Below are 24,372 nucleotides of genomic sequence, written 5' to 3'. Positions count from 1 at the left end.
CCCAGCAAGGAAACTACCCAAAAAACCTCGCCATTCAGGAAAGAAGATACAGCAACAGGTTAGGAGAGCAATGGGAGGAACCTCACCATTTCCTCCAGGAACCATACCCTAGTTTTCATAGCCCTCACCACAAAGACCGCTACCACGTGAGAAATCCGTGGATCAGCGTCCACCAGTAAAAACTTTACTTGGTCCTCAGAGTTGGCTATTGATTTGGGAATAGTTTGTAACATCGCATCCCTGAAGGCCGAATAGATGGGACAATACAACATGTAATGTGTGAGATCCTCTTTGGTTCTCATATGACAAGGACATATACGCTGCTCTACTGGGATTTTTGCATATCTGCCTGACAAATAGGCCGTAGGAATGGTTTGAAAACGGGCCATGGTGAAAGCTCTCCGAAGGGTGGGGTTGGTGATATTCGCCAAATAATTGGCGCAGGTTTTGACTGTTTTCAGTCGGGGAAACCAGTGGGAGGACCCTGGGTTCTGTATTTTTGTGATATCTAACAGAGCGTCTCTCTCCAGGATCCATTCCCGAACTTTGTCCGGGCTCCACAGTTTGAGAATATTAAACTCCGGTAGGGTGTATCTAACCAGGATCTCAGATAGGTTTTGACGCCAAGTGGTGTTCTTTTGAAGAGATACAAAGGCTTGTTTGGCCAATAAGGTGTTTGAAGTGTTTGCAAGGTTGATGTAAAATTGTAGGAATCTTAAGTGGGCCCTGGCAGACACAGAGGGTAATCCAACTTCCACCCTCAAGAAAGCTGCTGGTGTTCCTTGAGGAAGGCCTAGAATCCTCTTGAGGTAATAATTTTGCAAAATTTCAAGCCGTTCCAACAGCCTCTGGTTCCACCCCCAGAGTTCTATCCCATATAACATCTGGGGAATAGCTTTCCCAACAAAAGCTCTTAATGATATTTAGGTAATATTAATTAATGGCTAAAGATGAACCACATATGCTTGATTTGGTTCCTGATTTTCTCTCTCTCTTTGTACCAGGACAAAAACAATTCCCTGCCCTTGGGACTGAGGTATGGCATACTGTATTTGTATTCAGAATACTGAGATTGATTGTATGTTTTAAAATTTATTACCAGGATGTTATGCTTTGAAAGATTGCTGTTAAGCTTTGGAATTTTGAAAACTACTTGAAACAGCAAAACTGAAAAGGTCTCTCCTCCACTTATACCATACACTTGCTCTTGTTTTGGTAGTTTCGTCATTGGTAGTCTTGCCTCCCATCAAGAACTAAATTGTCCGCACCCAGGCAAATGTGTATACATCCTTTATACACAAAGCATCATACACCAGTTTAGTCAGAACCTCCCATCAACCCACCTGGTCCATAAGGGGATAGGTGGCAACTATCCAAGGCTTATAGCTAGCTCCCTTCTCTGAGCCAAGATCCCAGGGCCCACAGATAAGCATAACATCAAAGCAAGCCAATTACCATCTATCACAGCAAGTGCATAAACACAGGGGAACTACCAATTAGTTTCAGGCTTCTCCTGACTACCAAGATAGGGTTTGCAGAGCTTCTGGAACAGGCCCACCTTTGCTTCAACACATACTGCAAATGTTTGGATTCCACAAGCCTCTCAGTTGTGTATGGATGGTGTCGTGTGGTTACGTAAAGATTGACAGAGCATGTTTACTTTTAGTTATATTAGAAATTGTTGAGGATTTTTAGTGGTGGTGTGCATCTAATTGGGTAATGGGAGAATTTCCATAATCTTTCCTAAGGAGCGCACCAACGTAGCCTGGGTCTTGAAGGGCTTCAGTAGAAGTAATGAACATCTACATTTTCTGCTTAAGTAAACAGCTGTTAGGATCGTTATTTTAAAAATTTACAACCTCTGTTTTATGTCTTGTTTTTGTCTGTTTTAGGGTTTGGTACTTGCTGACAAAAGGTATGTGTGATGAAAGTATGATTAAAACATGTATTTTTTCACATGTAAGGAACAAGATTTTGTTTCTCATTTCATTATCATTTGTATACTTCCTTTCTACATTGCTGTGCTCAAGGTGGTTTGCTCATGCCTTGTGGCGGGCAGCAACACTTTATTTCATCTGCTACAGCAATCAACCAGTAGTGTAGCTCACTAGCAACAGGTAACCCATCCTGTTTCTCCCTTTCCACTTGCCACCACCCACTGGCCACGTCCCCCCAAGGCAAGGGGTGAATAATTACAACTGCACTGCGATGGTCTTCTTGGGAGCAGCCGTCTCCCAAGAAATTCCAAGATTTCTCTTTGGCAACCTCAGCTATTCTCCCCTCTAGGTCTTACTCTCTCTTTTTTAAAAAAATCCTTCCAGCTCTTCGAGGCATTTTAACCACTGGTTACATACCCCATGGTCCAAGTAACATTGGTGTGAGCACCACCACTCCTAGAGTGTGCCCGTAAACCAGCACAACGCAGAAATCTAACTGAGCAGCTTATTTAAAAGGAGTATAGAAAATGGGGCAAGAGAGAGAAACAGAGAGTAGGCATGATCAGGATGAAAATTAAACACTTAATCAGAATATTTATCCTGTACTAAGCACACTATCACAGCAGAAGTTACTCTCAGTAGTCTCCTCTAGTGCTGGTAGCTTCTGGAGTTGGTTGCAGGATGAGGGATCAAGACTGGAATGTAGAGACCATTTTTGTGGCCTTTTGTGCCCAGGTAGCTTTGAGTTACAGGTCACTAAGCCCAGCCCAGGATGGGCATGCACTAAGGAAAGAGAGCTTAAAGTTGAGAGATAAGGCTGTCAAGGCATTAACTACCGATGGAGCTCCCCATCTCCCTGTGAAACAACAAATCTTTCCTTGGCGGGTGGTTGATGGAGAAACATGGACTGTCCACCACCAGGTAATGGACATTGAGACAGGTGAGCCAACACATATGTGGTCCTTATTTCTTTGGGTGATGTGTAGCCAGAGTAAAATATTTCTTTAGGATTTAAAATATTTATAAATGTTGGAGGGAAAAAATGTAATTAGAGCAGCTTATGCTATAGAGCATAACCTGAGCCAGATGTCAGAAATATTCCTCTCTTCTCATTATAACCAGATATACTGTATATATCATATATTATACATAGATAGATGATAGATAGATAGATAGATAGACAGATAGATATAGATACAGAGCATTGTACATGCTGAAAAAGTATTGTAAAAACAATAAGAAGCCAGTGCTGCTATTTAAATTTTGTTTGATGAATCAACAAGTGTTACGGAGGAAAGCTGGATATATTTTTCATCATTTGCTTGAAGCTATTCTCTTCTTTTTTGATCCTTCAGTGAATTTCAAACTAGTTTGCTTGCACAATGAATGATAAGGGCCTGGGGGGTTGCATTTCTGCTACAAACATCCAGAGAATTCTTTTTTTTTTTTTTTTTTACTAATCTTTTTATTGATATTTTGGAAACGACATCAAACAATACAAAAAAGAAAAAAGACTGAAAAGAAAAAAAAAGCAAACAAACAAACAAACAACAACAACAAACAACGCCTATAAACATAAAACAGACAAACCAACATAACATCACTCAATTGACTTCCTTCCATCTCGGTTTAGGCAAAATAAACTCATCGCTTATCTGCAGATTGTATTATATCAGCTCTTTACATCGCAGGTTTTAGATTCCGCCCACTGTGATTTTGGTAATACCTAGATTGATTTCAATGTAACTTAGAAATTTATTCCAGTCGTTCGTAAACTTAACGATTTTTTGATGCCTAATTTTTTGTGACATTCTAGCTAATTCTATATACTCATATAATTTCATTTGCCATTCTCTAATGGTGGGGATATTAGAAGTTTTCCAGTTTTGCGCTAACAAAATCCTGGCGGCCACCATTGCATATTGAAAGAATGTTTGGTCTTCATTTTTGATCTCCTCTCCGATCATACCTAAAAGGAACGCTTCAGGTTTTTTGGGGAAGGTGTATTTCAGTATTCTTTTTAATTCATCGTAAATTTGTCCCCAAAATCTTTTCACTTCGTCACAGGTCCACCACATGTGAAAGAAATTACCCTCTTTAGTTTTACATTTCCAGCATGTGCTGTCTCCGGTCTTATACATCTTCCCCAGTTTTGCCGGGGTGATGTACCAACGATACATCATTTTCTCCATGTTTTCTCGGAGAGCAGCACATGCTGTGAACTTCATACCTTTCTTCCAAAGTTTTACCCATCTGTCAAACTCCAGATTATATCCAAGGTCTCTGGCCCATTTGACCATGACTCCTTTCACCTCTTCATCTTTAGTATCCCAGTCTAACAGTTGGTTATACATCTTGGATAAAAGTTTAGTATTACTTTCTAAGATTTCCACCTGGTACCTGGACTTTTTTTCACTCATTCCTATTTTTTTATGATCGTACCATAACGCATTAATTTGGTGAAATTGTATCCATCCAGTTAATTCTTCTCCATCCAGAGAATTCTTTTAATCATGCATGCAGTGGTGCTTTCTGTGGTCATTTCTCAGCTGCTGTAGCCCTTGCTTTCATCCTGTGAGCTTTTGAAACTGCTTCTAAAGTTCAGGGTAGGATGAGGATGTGAATAATGATTCTGTTTGAATCCCACCATTTACTATATAGAACCACATCCTCAGTCCTTGTGGTTCAGCTCAGGTGAACAGGGTGCTCCAAGACCCATCTAAATAGAGTTCAGTAAAGTAGAAAAATCTATCACATAATGTATCCAAAATATCCACATAATGTATCCAAAAGCCGTTTAAACTTTACTAAATATTCCAAGGTACAAAAAATAAATGTGACAGATGTTTTTTGTTTTTTTTAATTTGAAGCCTGTCCAGTGACAAAGCTGTGGTTAAAAGTTTATAGGGGAAAAATGGATTTGGGACTCTCAAGTGCAGGCATGCATGTGACAATATGTATCTTAGAACACAGGTTCAAAATGCAAAGTGTATTTCGCAGCTTCTCCTGATCTACATTTTCTAGATAAAATATTATAAAGAAAAGAAAGTCTTTGGGGTGTGTGGGGGTGGGATCAGAATCAATTCTTTCCATGAGGGAGAGGGAGTAACACACACACACACACACACACACACACACACACACACACACATTTGCAGAGTTAAAGCTATCATTCCTTTTTCGTCTACTTAAAAATGTATAATGGAGTGCTGTGAACCCTAATACATAGATTTCTAGAAGTCTACTGTATTTTTCGCCCTATAGGACGCACTCTTTCCCCTCCAAAAATGAAGGGGAAATGTGTGTGCGTCCTATGGGGCGAATGCAGGCTTCAGGAAGCTATCCGCAAGCCTGCAGAGCCCGCCAGGAGTTCCCGCCGGGCGCCGCAGGCTTGTGGATAGCTGCCCTAAGCCCGGGGTGCGCAGCGGGCTACAGCGCCGCGCTCCCCGGGCTTCGGAAAGCAGCAAGCTCCGGGAGCGATGGCGAGGTTGAGCGCAACCTCACCATCACTTCCGGACCTGTTCTGGGGGCTGGGGTCGGGGGAAGCTCGGGCTTCCCCAGCCCCGCAAGCTCCGGGAGCGATGGCGAGGTTCAGCGCAACCTCGCCTTCGCTCCCGGACCCCCAGCCCCGAGGCTAAAAATGAAGCCAAGACAGCGAGCGGGATCCATCCCGCTAGCTGTCATGGCTTATTTGCTCTTTGGGGCTCGGGGGAGGGAAAATAATTTTTCTTTTCTTTATTTCCCCCCCCCCAAAAAAAAATAAGTGCGCCCTATGAGCCGGTGCGCCCTATAGGGTGAAAAATACGGTAATTCATTGCCAGCTGTGAATATCAGTATGATGTGGGAATTTATGCCTCTTCTATTTTTATTTTCCTATGCAACAGAGTGATCATTGCATGGGCACCAACCATTATTTATGACAGACATTTACAATCTTTGCTTTTACAATTTTTTAATTGAGATTCATAGATTCAGTTAGGATTTCATGCCTGTAAGTAGTAAACTGTGTGACTCAGAAAGAACTCATGAAGACTGACTATAAAGAATGAATTTAGCTTGTAGCTATGAAAAGCAAAATGACTTTGTGTATAGACAAGTATCTATATTATAACACTTACCTTAGGTCACGGTTCAGGGCTTAAATAAAACAGATTGCATAATCTGCAAAAGTTTAAATGTTCCTCCCTTAAATGGAAAAACCTGCCATGGCTCTATGCCAAGGAGAATGGGCACTGGAATTTGTTGCTTCTAGGATTATAGCCATGGCCACAGGGTGAGAAGGTAGAGCTGTCGAGACATTGCTGCCTCTGGGGTTTCTCCATATCTCTTCCCCAAATTTTCAGCTTCCTTATTTAATTATTTCATGAAATGTATACACCACTTGATTCTAAAAAAAGAAAGAAAATTAAAGCTGTTTACAACAAGATTTTTTAAAAAAAAAATCAAGAAAAAATTACAACCATAGTTTAAAACATACAAAGGCAAAATACTAAAACAGATTAAAATTACCTCAACGTTCCATGCATCTGGGTAGGCTTGTCGAAACAAGAATGTTTTAGCAGACGCACAAAATTTTTGCAGTGAAGGTGCCTGCTGGATATCAGTAGGCAGGAACTTCCAAAGTGTAGGTACTGCCACACTTAACGTTCAAGTTCTTACAAATGTGATACAGGTATTATGTAGCGCTGGTGAGTAGTGTAGATTCTGCTGATTGAAGTAATCAAGTGGGCACCTGTAGGGTAAGGTGAGCTGGTAGATAAACTGGTCCCAAACCGGTCATTAAAGAAATCTCCAGCCATTTTATTTGTAAAAAGGAAGCTTTACAATCAGTTCTTTAGCCAGTGTAACTGACAAGCACCAAGGCACTTATTTTTAAATTTTGTAAAAATTAAATGTTTTATTATTACTTCTGAATACAATTACACAAATCCAAACCTATTCAGTACTCTGCATTTTGGTTATTGATGTTCTGCATGGATCCTGTCCCCTGCTTTCTATCCTGTTTTTCAAGACTGCAAGACTTATTTCAGGAGAAGCTTAGCAGTTAGCATCATGTTAGCGGTTATCGCAGTAGGCTCAGTCATAGGCCCTTGCCACATCTGGTAGAGTATCAGCAGAAATAGTCAGGTGGGGGTAACGACAGAACTTTCAAGTTCATGTTAAACATGTTAGGACCTTGGATAGCTCCCAGAGACTGGACCATGTTTGTCAACCTAGAGCCAACTTTGAGGCAGACAACACCTCTTCTGCTGTAGGCCCCACCTTCTAGAGCAGGCTTCCTCAACCTCGGCCCTCCAGATGTTTTGAGACTACACTTCCCATCATCCCTGACTACTGGTCCTGCTAGCTAGGGATTATGGGAGTTGTAGGCCAAAAACATATGGAGGGCCGAGGTTGAAGAAGCCTGCTCTAGAGGGAAAATGCTGCCTGTACTCATTGTCTGATTTTGCATTCTTCGGCTTCTGCAAAGCTGAGAAGAGGGTGACGCGGCTCGGAGCTTTTCCTCAGAGCCTGAAGATGGTGGTTGCATCATCCGGTCAGTAGGGCACAAATTTACAACCGAGAAAATGATGCTTTAGAAAATAAAAAGTTTAAAATAGGACCAAGAAGATGTGTAGTATACTTGGTATCGATGATGGCTATTGACAGCATTTTCATTTCTCTCCCGTTGCTGGATGTGGTCTGAGGTCTTGAGATATACGCTGATGGAGGTTGTGGAAGTGATCCCACAGATAGGGAAAGCACTTCAGGAGTCTGTTATATACATAACGACTGTATGTTTGATTGTGTACGGCTGTGTTAGGTAATTCAGCAACGGTTACCATGAAAAGGGGGAGGATGTCAGCATTTTCATTCTCTCCCGTTGCTGGATGTGTGATTATTACATCACATGCCTGTGTTTACATTCCATGCTTGGAAAGTGTGAGAACGGAAGCCAGTCCTATCTCTTCCGTTGTATTGTAATTTTGTATTTTCTCTCTCTCTCTCTTGGAGAAGATGTGAGAGGATGCCATGATTGCTTTGTCCTGTATATATTGCTTAAAAAATATAACTTAGATGTCACACCTCATTGCCTCAGCTTCTAGTTTTACTCTGCTGTATGAGTGTGTACATATTTTCAGATATGTGTCGCTGCTGCACACCGGGACGGAAGAGTTATGAACTTCCCGGGCTGCAATCCACAAGGAAGATGCCCAGAGAGGTTTGTCTCAGTTCGGGGGCTGTGCAGTGCCCACCCCCGGAGCTTCCGACAGCTATAAGGGTTTAGGCAGTCTGTAAACTACTCTAGACCCAAGTTTTCCAAGGACCTTGAACCTGGCTTGGCTGTAAATGGGCAGCCAGCCAGTGCAGATGTGACAGCTTTGCTAAGACATCTTGCCAGCCCTGTCACACACCCCCGCCACTTTAGCAGCTGCATTCTGCACCGGTTGAATCTTCTGAACCAGGCCCAAGGGCAGCCCCACATAAAGCAAATTGCAGTAATCCAGCCTCAAGGTTACAAACAGACTACAATGGTCAGGCTACCTCTGTCCAGGCATGGCCATAGCTGGCGAACCAGATGGAACTAAGAAAAGGTACTCCTACATATTATATTCAATCAATTTTGCTTAATAAACAATTGCTTCATAAATCAATTTCTGCATGATGTTAGTTAGTTTGTTCTTACATAAAGCATCAATGCATTAAAACGTGACTTAAATTTGATTTATAAATCTTTTTATTTCATAGGCCCCATCCAAGAAAGAAGACTGTCCCGCAGGAAAATGAAAGTTATGAGACCTCTTATGAAAGAGATATTATAAGGTACAGAGTTTTAAAAATTAATTCGTATTTAAATGTTAATAATCTGCCTGTCTGTCGCTAGGGATGCTCTGTGTGACTCATGCTAAACCATAAAATACTATGGGATGTATTCAGCTGGCTTTTACTCGGAGTAAATCAATTGAAATTAAAGGGTCTACTCTGAGGAAAAGTAAATTGAATACAACACAGTATTAATAAAATACTAATTAGGGACTAACCCTAAGCCTTCAAGGAGCTATTGGGTGCTGCCATCCTCCCTATCTGACAGCAGAGTGAACACAAAAAGGGGACATCCCAGAAATGTGTCAGGGGTGTCTTTGATCCAGTGGACTCAACTTCCCTTCTTCCCAGTGGCCCTCATGAAAGATCAAAACTCTGTGTAAGCCCTGGAGCTGGCTTAGTTATTAAACTTCTCATTAGTGCCAGTCAAAGTGAGGGAAATGGAGTAGCTTAGAAAGTTCTGGTTCCTCTGTTGTGGAATCTCGTATACCAACACCACCTTAAGATCGCTCTGTTAAAACAACAACAAAATCAAATTCAATGGAAACGAATGCAGCAGCATATAAAATACCCACAGCCAAATGCCTGATGAAATGGTTCAAAACTTTAATTACTTAGTTAGCACTGATTATATATAGCATAGCTCCTTGGGAAGGAATTCAAATGCTACCGTCTTAGTTTTGTCCACCGTGCTCTCCTTAATCGTTTCCATCAACACACCATCTGCCCAACAAAAGTAATTTCAGCCATCCAGGAACAGCTTGACGGGCATGCAGGGTTCTTGCTGCCTTGCATGCAGAAATCAAGGTGACAAGTCTAGCTGAGGGCGATGGATTTTGACATGCCTCCAAGTCTCAGGTTTTTATGTATGTTTTGCATCATTTGCATTCAATTTCCCCTTAGCCTTAGGGAGACTTTTATGTGCATTTTACATATTTTATTTAGAATTCCCCTTAAAAATGCGGGAAGTTTAAATAAAATCCCCCCTGAGTGGAAATTGAAATATATATAAATGTACATAGAATATGTAGAATTCCCACTGAAAGTGACGGCACATCATCAAGACTTATGATTCCCAGTGGGACTTGCAGCATTGATTTCAGTATGTATGGCAGCAGGAGCTCAGTGCAATAGCGAACCGCTTTTAGGCATTTGAAATTACTTCTTTGACAAGCAGTCCTCAAATCACCTGGTATGGAAAACTGGAGAGAACTCCTGCCCTGATCTCACACTGGTCCAGGCAGATAAGATCATGTGTGTCCACTTGGGAGACACAACTCATTGGATTCCTCCCCCAGCCCTAATTCAAACTAAACTCACAGCAGCATATAACTTTGCACTTTCTTTAGGGTGGTGGCCTGGAGGAGGAAGCAAAATGAACGAATTCGCCAAGCAGAGGAGCGGCGTCTGATGCAAGAACATGCGAGAAGGTCATGTTCCCGGAACCACTGTTTCACACCTAGCAACTCCCTGCAGTGTAAGGAGGTTGATTTAATTAACACATTGTTATTAAATGTAGAACGTGGGGGGCAGGGGGTTGGCATTAGAAATGACCTGTGTCTAAGGCTTTGCTCAGTTGGTAGATCACGCGGCTCTTAATCTCAGGGTTTGGGGTTTGAGCCCCATGTTGGGCAAAAATGAGTCCTGCACTTCAGGGGGTTGGACTAGATGATCCTCGGGATCCTTTTCTAACGCCATGAATCTATTATTCACAGCATTGTAAGGGGTCCCATCCAACTTTACAATTCTATGGTTCTTCCGTCAGGTGTCAGACTAAAGCAGAAACCATGACTAAACAGAACTGTTTTCTTAAATGTGCTCTTTACATTGGACAGGCATTTGAGGCCACTGATTGAGGTCTTAACCATCTTTAACACTGAGATCCCCTGCAATTGCACAGTCATGTAGTGAGATCTGCAATTTACTATGTTTGAGATAGGATTTGGACCAGAAAAACTGAAGAGACAGAAAAGTTTAAGCATCCCTCTTTCCCTACGCTCCTTCACTTTGAGTTCTGTCTTTCCAAAGAGTCTTTTGTTTTGTTTTTGTTTTTTTGGGGGGGATAAAACAACATTGGGGCTTGTTACACATATATTTGCATAGAATGTGGAATTAGCCTCTCATTGCTCTAAGGAATTTCAACATGCATGCTAAAATTAGTTCCTCAGATTGGCTCTGAGGGAAAACTGTAGTCCTGCTTTAAGTCGTGTAGTGGTGATAGGGGATTCCCTACTGAGGGGAACAGAAGCAGTGATCTGTGGGCCTGACAAAATGTCTCGGGAAGTGTGCTGTCTCCCCGGGGCTAAGATCCAAGATGTAACTGAATGACTGCAAGGAATCATAAAACCCACTGACAAATACCCCTTCCTCTTGGTTCATGTGGGAACCAATGACACTGCAAGCAATAGCCTCCAGAAGATCAAAAGTGACTACGAGGCTCTGGGCAGGAAATTGAAGCAATTAAATGCACAAATTGTCATCTCATCTGTCCTCCCAGTTGAACGACGTGGCCCAGGGAGAGAGGGAAAAATAGTGGAAGTGAACAACTGGCTTCGCAAATGGTGTAAACAGGAACGGTTTGGATTCTTAGATCACGGACTGCAGTTTCTTAAAGATGGACTTCTGGCAAGCGATGGGCTGCACCTCACAACAGTTGGGAGGAATGCTTTTGCCAAAAATCTCAGAAACCTCATCAGGCGGGCTTTAAACTGACTAATGTGGGGGAGGGAGACAGTGCTCCTGAAGGTAGGAGTCTATCAATTGATGAAGATGATGATCCAAATGCCATAGACCAAATGGAGCAAACAGCACGCAGACCTAGTGGTGGGAGGAAAAAATCCTTAAATAAGAGACACGGGGGAATGATTAAGGGACTTCAATGTCTGTACACTAATGCGCAAAGCATGGGAAATAAACAGGATGAGCTTGAGCTCTTGGTACAGCAAACTAAATATGACATAATAGGCATCACTGAAACCTGGTGGGATAAGTCCCACGATTGGAATGTAATAATGGAGGGATACAATCTATTTCAGAGAAACAGACCAGACAAGAAAGGAGGAGGAGTGGCGTTATATGTCAGGGATGTGTATACCTGTGAAGAGATCCAAGATTTAGAACCTCAAAGCCAAAGTGAGAGCATTTGGGTCAAAATTAAGGGAGAGAAGAATAACAGTGACCTCATTGTGGGAGTTTACTATAGATCCCCAAGCCAAACGTAGGACATAGATGATGCCTTCCTAGAACAGATGGCCAAGCATGCAAAAGGAAGGGAGGTAGTAGTAATGGGGGACTTCAATTACTCGGATATTTGTTGGATGTCAAACTCAGCCAAGAGCATAAGGTCAAACAGATTCCTCACTGGCCTTGCAGACAACTTCATTGTCCAGAAAGTGGGAGAAGCAACAAGAGGAACAGCCATTTTAGATCTGGTCCTAACCAATGTTGATGACCTGGTTAGTGGGGTAGAAGTGGAAGGATCATTAGGCGCGAGTGATCACGCTCTTCTGAAGTTTACTATACAGTGGAAAGGAGCAGCCAAGCATACTAGGACTCAATTTCTTGACTTTAAGAAAGCCGACTTCATAAAACTTAGGGAAGTGCTGGGTGAGATCCCATGGACAGTAATACTAAAAGGAAAGGGAGTTCATGATGGCTGGGAGTTTGTTAAGAGGGAGATAGTAAAAGCACAACTTCAGGCAATACCAATGAGACGGAAACATGGAAGGTACCTAAAGAAGCCAGGGTGGCTATCTAAAGAACTTTTAACTGAGTTAAGATTAAAAAAGGATGTGTACAAAAAATGGAAAAGGGGGGAAACCACCAAAGAGGAATTCAAACAAATAGCCAGCACGTGTAGACACAAAGTCAGAAAAGCTAAAGCACAGAATGAACTCAGGCTTGCTAGAGAGGTTAAAAGCAACAAAAACGGCTTTTATGGGTATGTTCGTAGCAAAAGGAAGAACAAAGAAACAGTGGGGTCACTCAGAGGAGAAGATGGTGAAATGCAAACAGGGGACACAGAAAGGGCTGAACTCCTCAATGCCTTCTTTGCCTCAGTCTTCTCCGATAAAGAAAACAATGCCCGACCTGAAGAATTTGGAGCAAATGATTCAGCAGAGGAAACACAGCCCAGAATACCTAAGGAGATAGTACAAGAATACTTGGCTAGTTTAGATGTATTCAAGTCTCCAGGGCCAGATGAACTGCATCCAAGAGTATTAAAAGAACTGGCAGATGTGATCTCAGAACCACTGGCAGTCATCTTTGAGAATTCCTGGAGAACAGGCGAAGTCCCGGCAGACTGGAGGAGGGCAAATGTTGTCCCTATTTTCAAAAAGGGGAAAAGAGAGGACCCAAAGAATTACCGCCCAGTCAGTCTGACATCAATACCAGGGAAGATTCTGGAGCAGATCATTAAGCAAACAGTCTGTGAGAACCTAGAAAGGAATGCTGTGATCACCAATAGTCAGCATGGATTTCTGAAAAATAAGTCATGTCAGACTAACCTGATCTCGTTTTTTGACAGAATTACAACCCTGGTAGATGAAGGGAATGCAGTGGATGTAGCCTACCTTGATTTCAGCAAGGCATTTGACAAGGTGCCCCATGATATTCTTGTAAAGAAGCTGGTAAAATGGGGTCTTGACTATGCTACCACTCAGTGGATTTGTAACTGGCTGACTGACCGAACCCAAAGGGTGCTCATCAATGGTTCCTCTTCATCCTGGAGAAGAGTGACTAGTGGGGTGCCACAGGGTTCTGTCTTGGGCCCGGTCTTATTCAACATCTTTATCAACGACTTGGATGATGGACTCAAGGGCATCCTGATCAAATTTGCAGATGACACCAAACTGGGAGGGGTGGCTAACACCCCAGGGGACAGGATCACACTTCAAAACGACCTTGACAGATTAGAGAACTGGGCCAAAACAAACAAGATGAATTTTAACAGGGAGAAATGTAAAGTATTGCACTTGGGCAAAAAAAAATGAGAGGCACAAATACAAGATGGGTGACACCTGGCTTGAGAGCAGTACATGTGAAAAGGATCTAGGAGTCTTGGTTGACCACAAACTTGACATGAGCCAGCAGTGTGACGCGGCAGCTAAAAAAGCCAATGCAATTCTGGGCTGCATCAATAGGAGTATAGCATCTAGATCAAGGGAAGTAATAGTGCCACTGTATTCTGCTCTGGTCAGACCTCACCTGGAGTACTGTGTCCAGTTCTGGGCACCACAGTTCAAGAAGGACACTGACAAACTGGAACGTGTCCAGAGAAGGGCAACCAAAATGGTCAAAGGCCTGGAAACGATGCCTTATGAGGAACGGCTAAGGGGGCTGGGCATGTTTAGCCTGGAGAAGAGGAAGTTAAGGGGTGATATGATAGCCATGTTCAAATATATAAAAGGATGTCACATAGAGGAGGGAGAAAGGTTGTTTTCTGCTGCTCCAGAGAAGTGGAGACGGAGCAATGGATCCAAACTACAAGAAAGAAGATTCCACCTAAACATTAGGAAGAACTTCCTGACAGTAAGAGCTGTTTGACAGTGGAATTTGCTGCCAAGGAGTGTGGTGGAGTCTCCTTCTTTGGAGGTCTTTAAGCAGAGGCTTGACAACCATATGTCAGGAGTGCTCTGATGGTGTTTCCTGCTTGGCAGGGGGTTGGACTCGATGGCCCTTGTGGTCTCTTCCAACTCTATGATTCTATGATTCTATGAAGTTGCCATTGGCTCAGCATACGTACACTATGACACACATTTTATTTCATGATCTCTCTGAACTTCCTTTAAAGCTCCAATAATGTGGGGTTTACAATAGGCATCACTGTTGCCAGAGGCATACCCAGGGGTTGAATAGGTTGCCCCCCGCCAAGGGCGCAGGCCAGAGGAGGGGCACATAAATTCTGCCGCTGCTTGGCACCCCTTGGGCAGCAATGAGTTTTCCTGGGGCAGTGGAGGGCACCAAGCTATCACTACCTTTGCCTCCACAGCAATATATTTCTCCGCTGCCCCTGGTTTGCCCCCTCTTTCCTCCCAAGGATCCATCAGTGCCACCTCTTAACAGAATGTCTTTCCTTATGCTTAACACTTGTCCTTCCATAGCGACCCCCCCACTCAGAAGGAGCACACTGCTTCCTGTAGAAATGCTAAATTTTAAAAGTCACTGAGCGCCTGGAACTAAGAATCACAGTAATGGTTTTCAAAGCAACCCATCAGAGCAGGCTTGTATGTGTGTGTGTGGTTCATTTTTGGTGCGATCTCGTTTGTTTCTTGACATGCATGTACAGTCACACCTCATGTTACGTCCATTCATGCTACGTTCTTTCAGGTTATGTCCCGCGGCGACCCGGAAGTACCGGAAAGGGTTACTTCCGGGTTTCGCCGCTCGCGCATGTGCAGACATGCAAAATGACCGCATGCACATGCGCAAAAGCAGCGAATTGCAACCCGCGCATGCGCAGACGCACCGCTGCGGGTTGTGCTCTTTTCATGTTGCGAACGGGCCTCTGGAAAGGATCCCGTTCGCAACCAGAGGTACCACTGTATGTACAACAACCCCACATTCGTTTAAACAAAATGAAATGTTTCTGATCTTGTTGGACATTCCAAAAGAGTTTTCAAAAATCTGCTGAGAAGAGTCACTAAAAAACTGCTTGTTGTTTATTTTGTCCATATTTCCAGTACAGAAGAGGATAAACTTACTTTTGAGGGCCATCCTACTAGTACCAAGCATGTACTGTGGAACATGTGTAGCCCCTCACAAGAGTCGGCAGAACTCTCAGCCCCCACCCCTGGTGAAAGCCCCCTACACACCTCCCTGACCCTATGCTGCCATCTGCCTTGCACTGCAGTCAGGCCATTCCTCCCTCCCTACGTGCCCATTCTCCTCCAGGACTCCTCATCCAGCTCTACTCCTGCTTTTTCTTGGAATAGCCTGCATCCTGGGGACTCCTCCCTTGGACAGAAAGACCCGACCACAATGCTGAGGCACCCAGCAGCACCATGGGGAACTGGTGGGAGAATGGCAGGTCTGCTGGCGCCATGTGAAGCAGCTTCACATCCGTCACATTTTTACAACAACAAAGAAATTGAGCAGAGCTGCCCTATGAGTGGAGAACAAAGAAAAGGACAAGAAAAAGTTTATTTCTACCCTCTACTTCTCTTTGGTGCTTAAATCTAAACGACATAAAAAGCAAATCGGTTTTAGAAGTTATGATTCATTCATTGCCAGCATGTTTCCAGCTTTGGTTTACTTGATGATGGCTTCTGTTCTAAGTGACAAGGAAGGCTGAGCATGTGGTTTACGTCTGAGGCATCCATTTGAGAGGGAACAAATCCCGCCATGTCCGAGGGCCTTCCTTCAATTCTATATAATTATGGCACCGGCAATTTTAAGTCAAGTGCACACCCTTTCCATGCCACCGCAGACAGATGACATCAACTGAACAGATCTGATAATTAAAACAAAAGCTTCCCTTCAGTATTTTTCTAGTTATACAATATTCTACCACAAAACAGATGTGTGAGCTATTTTGCTGGTGAAATATAGCAGTTTTACCGGTACTTGCATCCTTGCACATGTGAGCAGCTCAGTAATGTGAACAAGGCATCACACATTAGCTGAGTGAAAACTTGATGTATTTTAAACACAGATTGGTGTATTTTAAAATAGGCAAAGTGGTAGATTACTCACCTTTAATACATGCCTTCATAACATATCTCAAAATTCCAGAACAATTCATAATTTTTATAAAAACACACATTTCATTCCCTTAGGCCATAATATTTATCACAGGTATGATTTTTTACTTGAAAACAAGCTCATTCCTTTTTGCTTGAGGACATATTCATTCTTATCCAGAATCTCATATTCTGCAACAACAAAGCCATTTTAAATGTATGCAGTAAGGATTTAACCATGCAAGCATTGCATGCATGTACACTGTTAACATACCAACCTGTTTGGCTACAGATTCATAGCATGCTAACATTTCACACTGGCAATAAGATCCGACTTAAATGAGATTCTAGGTACATGTAATGTTTCACAGGTAAGTTTTTCTTGTGTACCCATCATCCTGTTTAAATTAGGCCCACAAACAAGTGAAATACAGTGTTGTATTCCATACAGTGTGCCCCATGACTGGCAGCTGCTTTTGTGAAAAAATACCAGTACAGCAATGCCTCACAAACAAAAAGGGCTTCAGTGTGAAAAGAAATGCAGATAATACATGAAAGGGTATGTTTATAAGGCTTGGTATCAGCAGTTTGGTATTTTTCTCCATGGTTATACATAAATGTACATAAAATAGCAGTCTTGAACTCAGTGAGTACAACCCAGAGAAAGTTTACTGAGCTTAGGTCCAATTGAAAATCACTGGAGCAAATTTAACAAATGATGTGGAGCATGTTCATCCTTTTAGAGTTTCTTCTCCTCGTCTTAATTACCTAGATCAAAATCTACAATCTCCTGAAAACTTCCCTGAAAATTTATTTACCTGGATGAAGCCTTACAGACAACACCCCGGCCGTCCATACACAGTGATGGAAGAAACAACAATCAATCTCCCTAGAGAATTCCCTTACAGGTAGAGGAAACATTAAAACATTTCTGTGTTTTTTTGTTAGCTTAATTCCTCATAAAATGCCTTGCAAACGTCTTGCAGTGTTTCATACAAATCAAAGCTCTATTGCCCTGAAGTTAAAGTGATTGCGCACTAGCTACTCTACTGAAATGTTAGTAAAGAGCATCAAAGTAAAGAGCTAGACATCCCCCTTCAATTTGCTTTTTTCCAGATTTCTCTTCAGGGCTCTGTATTTAAGCTAGGTTTAAATAAACATATGGGGACAACAGGATGGCTATCTTGTCCAGGTCATCCATTATATGCAGAGAGGATATTGTGCTGGTATCCTGGCACTGAGACCTAAGGGAGTATTAGACAAAGGATTAGATGCAGTTGGTGCACATTTCACTCTTAGTATGTGAAAAAGCTCAGAGGCTGATCCTGTTGATTGTCCATTGGGGCTTGTTCCCAGGTTAAGTAAGCATAGGATTGCAGTCTCAGATCAAAACACCTAGAGTTGTGGGGTTTTTTTAATTAACATTTATATTCACAAACTATGCTGCTGTGTCTTTTAAGAATTCTGGCTTGCATTATTTTAGAGATCAGTGTAACCTATTATATTCATAGGTTGGCCTGGGGAACTCCAACCACTCAAGATGTCGACATAAAATTGTATCGTCCCAAGGTGAAGTTCGATAAGGAACGCAAAATAAGCAGCCTGCATGTAGAGAAGAATTTGCAGCCAACTCAATCAATCCCAGCCAGAGGGTATGTTTGGAAGATAATACTTGTTCCTGTGCCAACTAGGTCCTGCCATACTGTTCACCCCTCAGTTCCTTGTGCCCTTCTTCTCAGTCTTACTGATGACAGAAGGCAGCATCCCATCTTCATTTCATGGAAGAAAGAACTTTGATTTTCACCATGGTTTTTGTTTCTAATCAACAAAGGTTTGATTGCTTTTTAAGAATAATAATATTAATAATAATTTATTATTTGTACCCCGCCCATCTGGCTGGGTTTCCCCAGCCACTCTGGGTGGCTTCCAACAAAGATGAAAGATACACTAAAATGTCACATATTAAAAACTTCCCTGAACAGGGCTGCATTCAGATGTCTTCTGAATGTCAGGTAGATGTTTATCGCTTTGACATGTGATGGGAGGGCGTTCCACAGGGCGGGTGCCACTACCGAGAAGGCCCTCTGCCTGGTTCCCTGTAACTTGGCCTCTCGCAGTGAGGGAACCGCCAGGAGGCCCTCGGAGCTGGACCTCAGTGTCCGGGCAGAACGATGGGGGAGGAGACGCTCCTTCAGATATACTGGACCGAGGCCCTTTAGGGCTTTAAAGGTCAGCACCAACACTTTGAATTGTGCTCGGAAACGTACTGGGAGCCAATGTAGGTCTTTCAAGACCGGTGTTATATGGTCTCGGCGGCCGCTCCCAGTCACCAGTCTAGCTGCCACATTCTGGATTAGTTGTAGTTTCCGGGTCACCTTCAAAGGTAGCCCCACGTAGAGCGCATTGCAGTAGTCCAAGCGGGAGATAACCAGAGCATGTACCACTCTGGCGAGACAGTCTGCAGGCAGATAGGGTCTCAGCCTACGTACCAGATGGAGCTGGTAAACAGCTGCCCTGGATACAGATTTGACCTGTGCCTCCATGGACAGCTGTGAGTCCAAAATGACTCCCAGGCTGCGCACCTGGTCCTTCAGGGGCACAGTTACCCCATTCAGGACCAGGGAATCCTCCACACCTGCCCACCTCCTGTCCCCCCAAAACAGTACTTCTGTCTTGTCAGGATTCAACCTCAATCTGTTAGCCGCCATCCATCCTCCAACCGCTTCCAGACACTCACACAGGACCTTCACCGCCTTCACTGGTTCTGATTTAAAAGAGAGGTAGAGCTTTAAGCAAAAAAGAAAAAATGGATTGTGTGATTATGGAAGAAGATTCACAATTCTGCTTCCTTTAGCGAAATGCTGTCACAGAAAATGCATTGGTTTATAGATGCTAGTTTACTAGATTATATTACATACAGGGATTACACTATTTTTCATTGTCACTAAAATGTGCAGATCTGGAATCTGAACTGGACAGACAGGCAGAATTCACCAGAACATTTTATGGACACTTATTAAAAAAATCTGGTGACAGAGTTCTGAGAGATCTCTTGGACAAAATTAGTGCAAGGCCAGCATGTTCCAGTGATGTCACTAGGGCTGTGTACACATTGTACTTTTGAGGAGGCACATTCTTTAAAGAATTCTGATCACAGTAGCTTACCCCTTGCAGAGATACCAACAACCCATTAAAAAAACTATAATGCCTAGGATTCTTTGCAAGGAAAATTTGCTTCAAATGTGTTTTAAAGCTATACGGTATACTCAGCCTAGAGCATTCCTGAATCCAGATGGGAGTCTTTGTGAAGATGCCTAATTGCAGAGATAGTGCTGGTACAATAATAACCTTATCTCTCCAGTAGAGTTATTTAAGGGAGACAGTGGGGATCTCATCCTCACATTTGTTATACATTCATGCACTTATCCCATATTTTTCCGTCTATAAGACACTCCAATGTATAAGACGCCCCTATTTTGGGGGACTCAAATTTAAGAAAATGGGGGGGGGGGGAGAGAGATACTATCCATGTATAAGACGAGCCCAGACTTTGAACATTATTTTAGAGTAGAAAAAAACATAGTCTTATACACGGAAAAGTACGGTATATACATACAATACATAGTGTATATACTGTACATCAGGGTGAGCCAAGTGGACTGCAATTGTACTTCAACACAGACCCCATGGGCCACACACTGCCTTGTCATGGGGCGGGGGGGGGGAGCAAGGCCCAAATTTGACACCTCCCAACTATCCCCAAGCTCCCTTCTCAAAGCCGGCTAAGCAAGGCACTGGGCTATGGGAAGGAGGCACAAGGCTCTGGCAGGGTCCTAGAGCCCTCCCACCTCATTCCCAAAGCCCAGTGCCTCGCTTACCCAGCTTTGGGAAGGCAGTATGAGGGCTGTGGAGTGGGGCATCAAATGTTGCCGAGGGCCACCCAAAAAGGCCTCAAGGGCTACGTGTTGGACTGCCCTGCTATATAATTTAAACATTGCTACATAATTAACAGTTACAATCACCATCCTTCCTGGTGCAAAAAGCCTCTGGAAACAGCTGATAATCCGGCATTCCACAGTAAATATTTAGGAGCCCTGAAAAACCACATTTCCCATAATTCCTGGTGCCTAGGTTGCTGCCATGTCAATGTTCCTGATTCCAGGGAGCAAGAGGCCTTGCAAAGAGGCCTCTCTGTTACCATGGGCATCGCAAGGTAAGGGGTGGACGGAGGAAGCAGCTTCAGTTCTGGGATACATTGGCACCAGGCAAACGCATTACGAGCCAGACTTGAACTTTAGTGGAGTTTTGTCTCAGCTTGTAATGAACTGGAAGTGTTGACTCTTCCGTTTACCATTACGAGCCCCATAATTCTGCACTTACATGTCATCGCTATTGCTAACAACGGTTCTCAGCGTTATGAGACACAACCTTTGGATATAGTACAGTATGAAAACCATGTATTTTTCCCGTCCCTGCTTTTGATTGCTAGTTGTTTTTAAGTCCCATTGTCAGCATTCCTTAGTGTTAACTGTTTATCACTTGGTGATCTGTCTTCTTTCTTTCCTTCTCTCTCTCCAGGAGATTCATCTTAGTGAATGACCCAGTTGGAGTACCTTCTACTCCTCCTTTGAGCCCACTGGAGAGCAGGTTACTCAGTGCTCGTTTCCCTAAACAGAAAGAAAAGATTCTGAATTCTCTCTTCACAAATGTGCAGGAACCATTCTAGGCTTTGCTTTTATTTTCAGCAGCTTTGTCTTAGTGAATGAGATGCCTTCATCATCTGCTCCTTCTGTGGGTCCATTGCACACAGCTTTCTCCATTCTTTTCTCCCAAACGTGTGGGCACAGTGCTGTCTCGTTTCATATTATTTGAACTGGTCTCCAATATTGGTTAGCCAAGTAATAACACCATATTCCAACCCTCAATTAATTTTGCAGTATGAGTTATTTTTATGATGGGCTGTTTGCTGCTCTTAATTGATTCTTACTTGGATAGTTCATAAATTATTTTCCTCCGCACCAAGCACTATTTAGCAAATAAGTACTAATGGCCAAATAGAAAACATATGAATTACTACTTATATGAATTACTAATGGAGTTAAAAGCCAGAGATCTGATTTGTGCAAATGTCCATAGCCTACGGTTGTGAGAAATTTTGTTTTCCTGATAGAATTAAGTATTACGCTTTCGTTGATGTCAACTTCATTTGGGCTTTGGGTGAAACTTCCAGTCCTTACAAACTACACACAATCTTGTTCTCTTTCTTCCACTCATCTTCATGCAAGAAATAGAATTAGCAAGGGGCAAATAGAATCCTTGCAAGGGGCATTACAGGAAGCACTGTAAGTCTCACCCAAAGCTCAAATGAGTTGTTGTTTTTAATTTGCAAGTAGACTTTGAGCAACTATTGGCATGTCTACGACTGTCGCCAGCACATCTTTTTGGGCTGTCCATTTGGCAACCTGGTGATCCATTCAAGTGGATGCTGTTTCTCCTTCTTGAAGACAAATTGGTAACTACATGAAGGATCCTTGTTGCTCCTGATAAATTCTGGTGTGTAACATCATTCAGAATTTATTCATCCATGTCGATACTAATGGAGATAGTTACCTTATGAAGATTCTTCTGACTCAAAAATAGTTTGGAACGTCAGCTGTCACACTACTCAAGTCTACCTAATTGGGTTTCCTTCCCTCTGGAACCCTGATTTTGAGGGAGTATTAAGGACCACTGGGTTTTGACTCTTAAGACACCTTAATATATGCTAATTGAAGTGGTACAAAGATGGTGTAGCTTGCAAGTTTCAGAAAGTCTACAGAACTCATATAGTTAAACCAAAGATTAGCTATTGAAGCTACTATATCTAAAAACTGAGGCAGGAGTAAAAGTATAGGTAGCAGTAACAGGACTTAGAAACTAAGGTTTGTCCTAAGCAAGCGTCTTTGCTATTTTCACCAGAGAAAGTCAGTATAATTTTGCTAAATAAAAAAATGAGATGCATGTTTAAAAAGCTTTGATCAGTATTTGTCTTTTCTGTGTGCAAGATCATGTTGTACGCTAAGCATTTGGCCAGTCTTTGAGCTCTCTTCCAGATACAGTTCAATATGTCTGGTTGCTATATATCCTAGATACTTAACACACACACACACACACACACACACACACACAGAGAGAGAGAGAGAGAGAGAGAGAGAGAAACATTAGGGCTGGCTTTACCCTAAAGCAGCATAAAGTGATAACTTCAGGCCACAGGGTCCAGAAGGGGCACCACTTTTCTGCCCCTACGTATCCTCAATAAAATGAACTTTGTGTTGTTTTTATCTCTCACTTCAAGTGTGCACTGAAAAGCATTTTCCTTGGTTTCTCTTCAGCAACAAACACTCTTCTTATTTCTTCCTAAGCTGGAACATCTTCCAGAAGCCTGGAATCTCTAAGCAGGATTCAGCAGTATGTTTTCAATTATTCTGTGCATATATATATATATATATATATATATATATAGTTTTAATATATTTTCCCCTCCTAACATTTAGTTTTTATGGGATCATCACTTACTCTAAAGGCCAAACTAGACATGGCTGAAAATGTATCATTGTACTTAACATGTGGCAACATAAGATGCCCTCCCACTGCAAAAAGTAACCTCAAATGAGCACTTTTCATGAGGTCCATTGCAGTCCCTCCCTATCTGATGTGATCCCCTCCCATCTGCTGTTTGCATTTTTTGAAAGTGAATGTTAAGTGCAACTTCGCAGCTGGCCTTAGGTTTAGGGGAGCTGCATATCTTAAATTTAAATAACTTTTAAAAATTGCTACCAATTTATATTTATTGTGAATTTCCCTATCCGCTTGAACGTAATAACTTGGTTAAGGGGCTAATCTTTTCCCCAGCTGCTGAACCCTATTTTCCCTTTACTATTGCCATTCTCCCTATGCGCTGAGAGCTCTCCATGATCTATGGGGCACATGAAGGAGGTGCTGGATTCAGGGCCGGATTTAGGTTTGATGAGGCCCTAAGCTACTGAAGGTAATGGGGCCCTTTATATGTCCAGCTGTCCTTTGTCAACAACAAAGTGTTGGTGTTTTTTGTGTTGAATATATGCTATATGGTAATTTATGGACCTAATAGGTATCTAAAGCCATTTGCACATAACAAAATATGTATTTTATCAAAGTAATTGTTGAACTGAAATACAATTAAGAAGAAGTATATTAATAGTGAAATACTTTTAAACTTTTTTTGGGGGGGGCCAAGAGAGTGGGGCCCTAAGCTATAGTTTGTTTAGCTTATACGTAAATCCAGCACTGGCTGAATTAGACCTAACTTTATATTCCCCTATTTTGCAGAGCTGCGTTTTCTTCTCGGGTCATTTTTCAAAACCTTGCATCAGTTCTCAAAACAGCAGCACATTCAGACTATTTCAAGCACAACTTGAGGCACAGAGGTTATAATTTGCTTTACACACACACACAACCCTCTACACTATCATGACACTGGTTGCATTTAGTTAAAGCTCTGAAGAAAGCACATATGCATTCCTTGTTTTTAAAAAAGCAGCTGGGCAGTGTCCAATATTGCTAGGGAGAACTTTGGCAGTGCTGAATCCACCTGGACAGTATTGAATCCTCTTTTTTATTTCTCTCGAAATGGCAAGACCTTTGCACAGCCAAAATGTCTTCATAGGTGAAGGCAAGTGCAAAGCAACCTGGAGCAAGAGACTACGACAGCCACCCCCAGCCTGGTACCCTCTAGATGTTCCTGAACTACAACTCCCATCATTTCTGACCATTGGCTGTGCTGGCTTTGGCTGCTGGGAGTTGTAAGGCATTCCAGGCAGGGGCATATTTGCAGAAGAGATGCTAGAAGGAAGCAGAGTGGTTCCTCAAGTCATGTGCTGAGCCATTCCTTGCCTTAAAGCAGGGACAGGGAACCTGTGGCCTGCCAGCTG

At 42.6% G+C, this 24,372-nt stretch overlaps 1 protein-coding gene and 1 long non-coding RNA gene across 5 annotated transcripts in view; one reads left to right on the top strand and one right to left on the bottom strand.

The window, feature by feature from the left end:
- The window catches only part of LOC310757551 (uncharacterized protein), a 79,961-nt gene extending 58,613 nt beyond the window's left edge, over positions 1–21,348 (top strand). For all 4 annotated transcript variants that reach the window (XM_083602761.1, XM_083602758.1, XM_083602759.1 and 1 more), the window contains 7 exons: positions 1,005–1,036; positions 1,893–1,915; positions 8,667–8,741; positions 10,091–10,218; positions 17,196–17,331; positions 17,935–18,075; positions 21,002–21,348. In XM_083602761.1, the coding sequence (XP_083458887.1) occupies positions 1,005–1,036; positions 1,893–1,915; positions 8,667–8,741; positions 10,091–10,218; positions 17,196–17,331; positions 17,935–18,075; positions 21,002–21,149 (683 nt within the window). In that variant the 3' untranslated portion in view covers positions 21,150–21,348. The remainder of the gene's footprint in view (positions 1–1,004; positions 1,037–1,892; positions 1,916–8,666; positions 8,742–10,090; positions 10,219–17,195; positions 17,332–17,934; positions 18,076–21,001) is intronic.
- Positions 4,435–8,657, bottom strand: LOC310757573. The gene is made up of 3 exons (XR_014545324.1): positions 6,447–8,657; positions 6,056–6,324; positions 4,435–4,656 (listed from the first exon to the last, which is right to left on the bottom strand). It is a non-coding gene; the product is annotated as an uncharacterized lncRNA (long non-coding RNA).
- Positions 21,349–24,372: the final 3,024 nt, after the last annotated feature.

Source organism: Podarcis filfolensis, assembly GCF_964270895.1.
Source record: "Podarcis filfolensis genome assembly, chromosome: 2".
Taxonomy (NCBI): domain Eukaryota; kingdom Metazoa; phylum Chordata; class Lepidosauria; order Squamata; family Lacertidae; genus Podarcis; species Podarcis filfolensis.
Note: the sequence above shows the minus strand (reverse complement) of the source record. Positions and strands in the feature narration are given on the sequence as shown.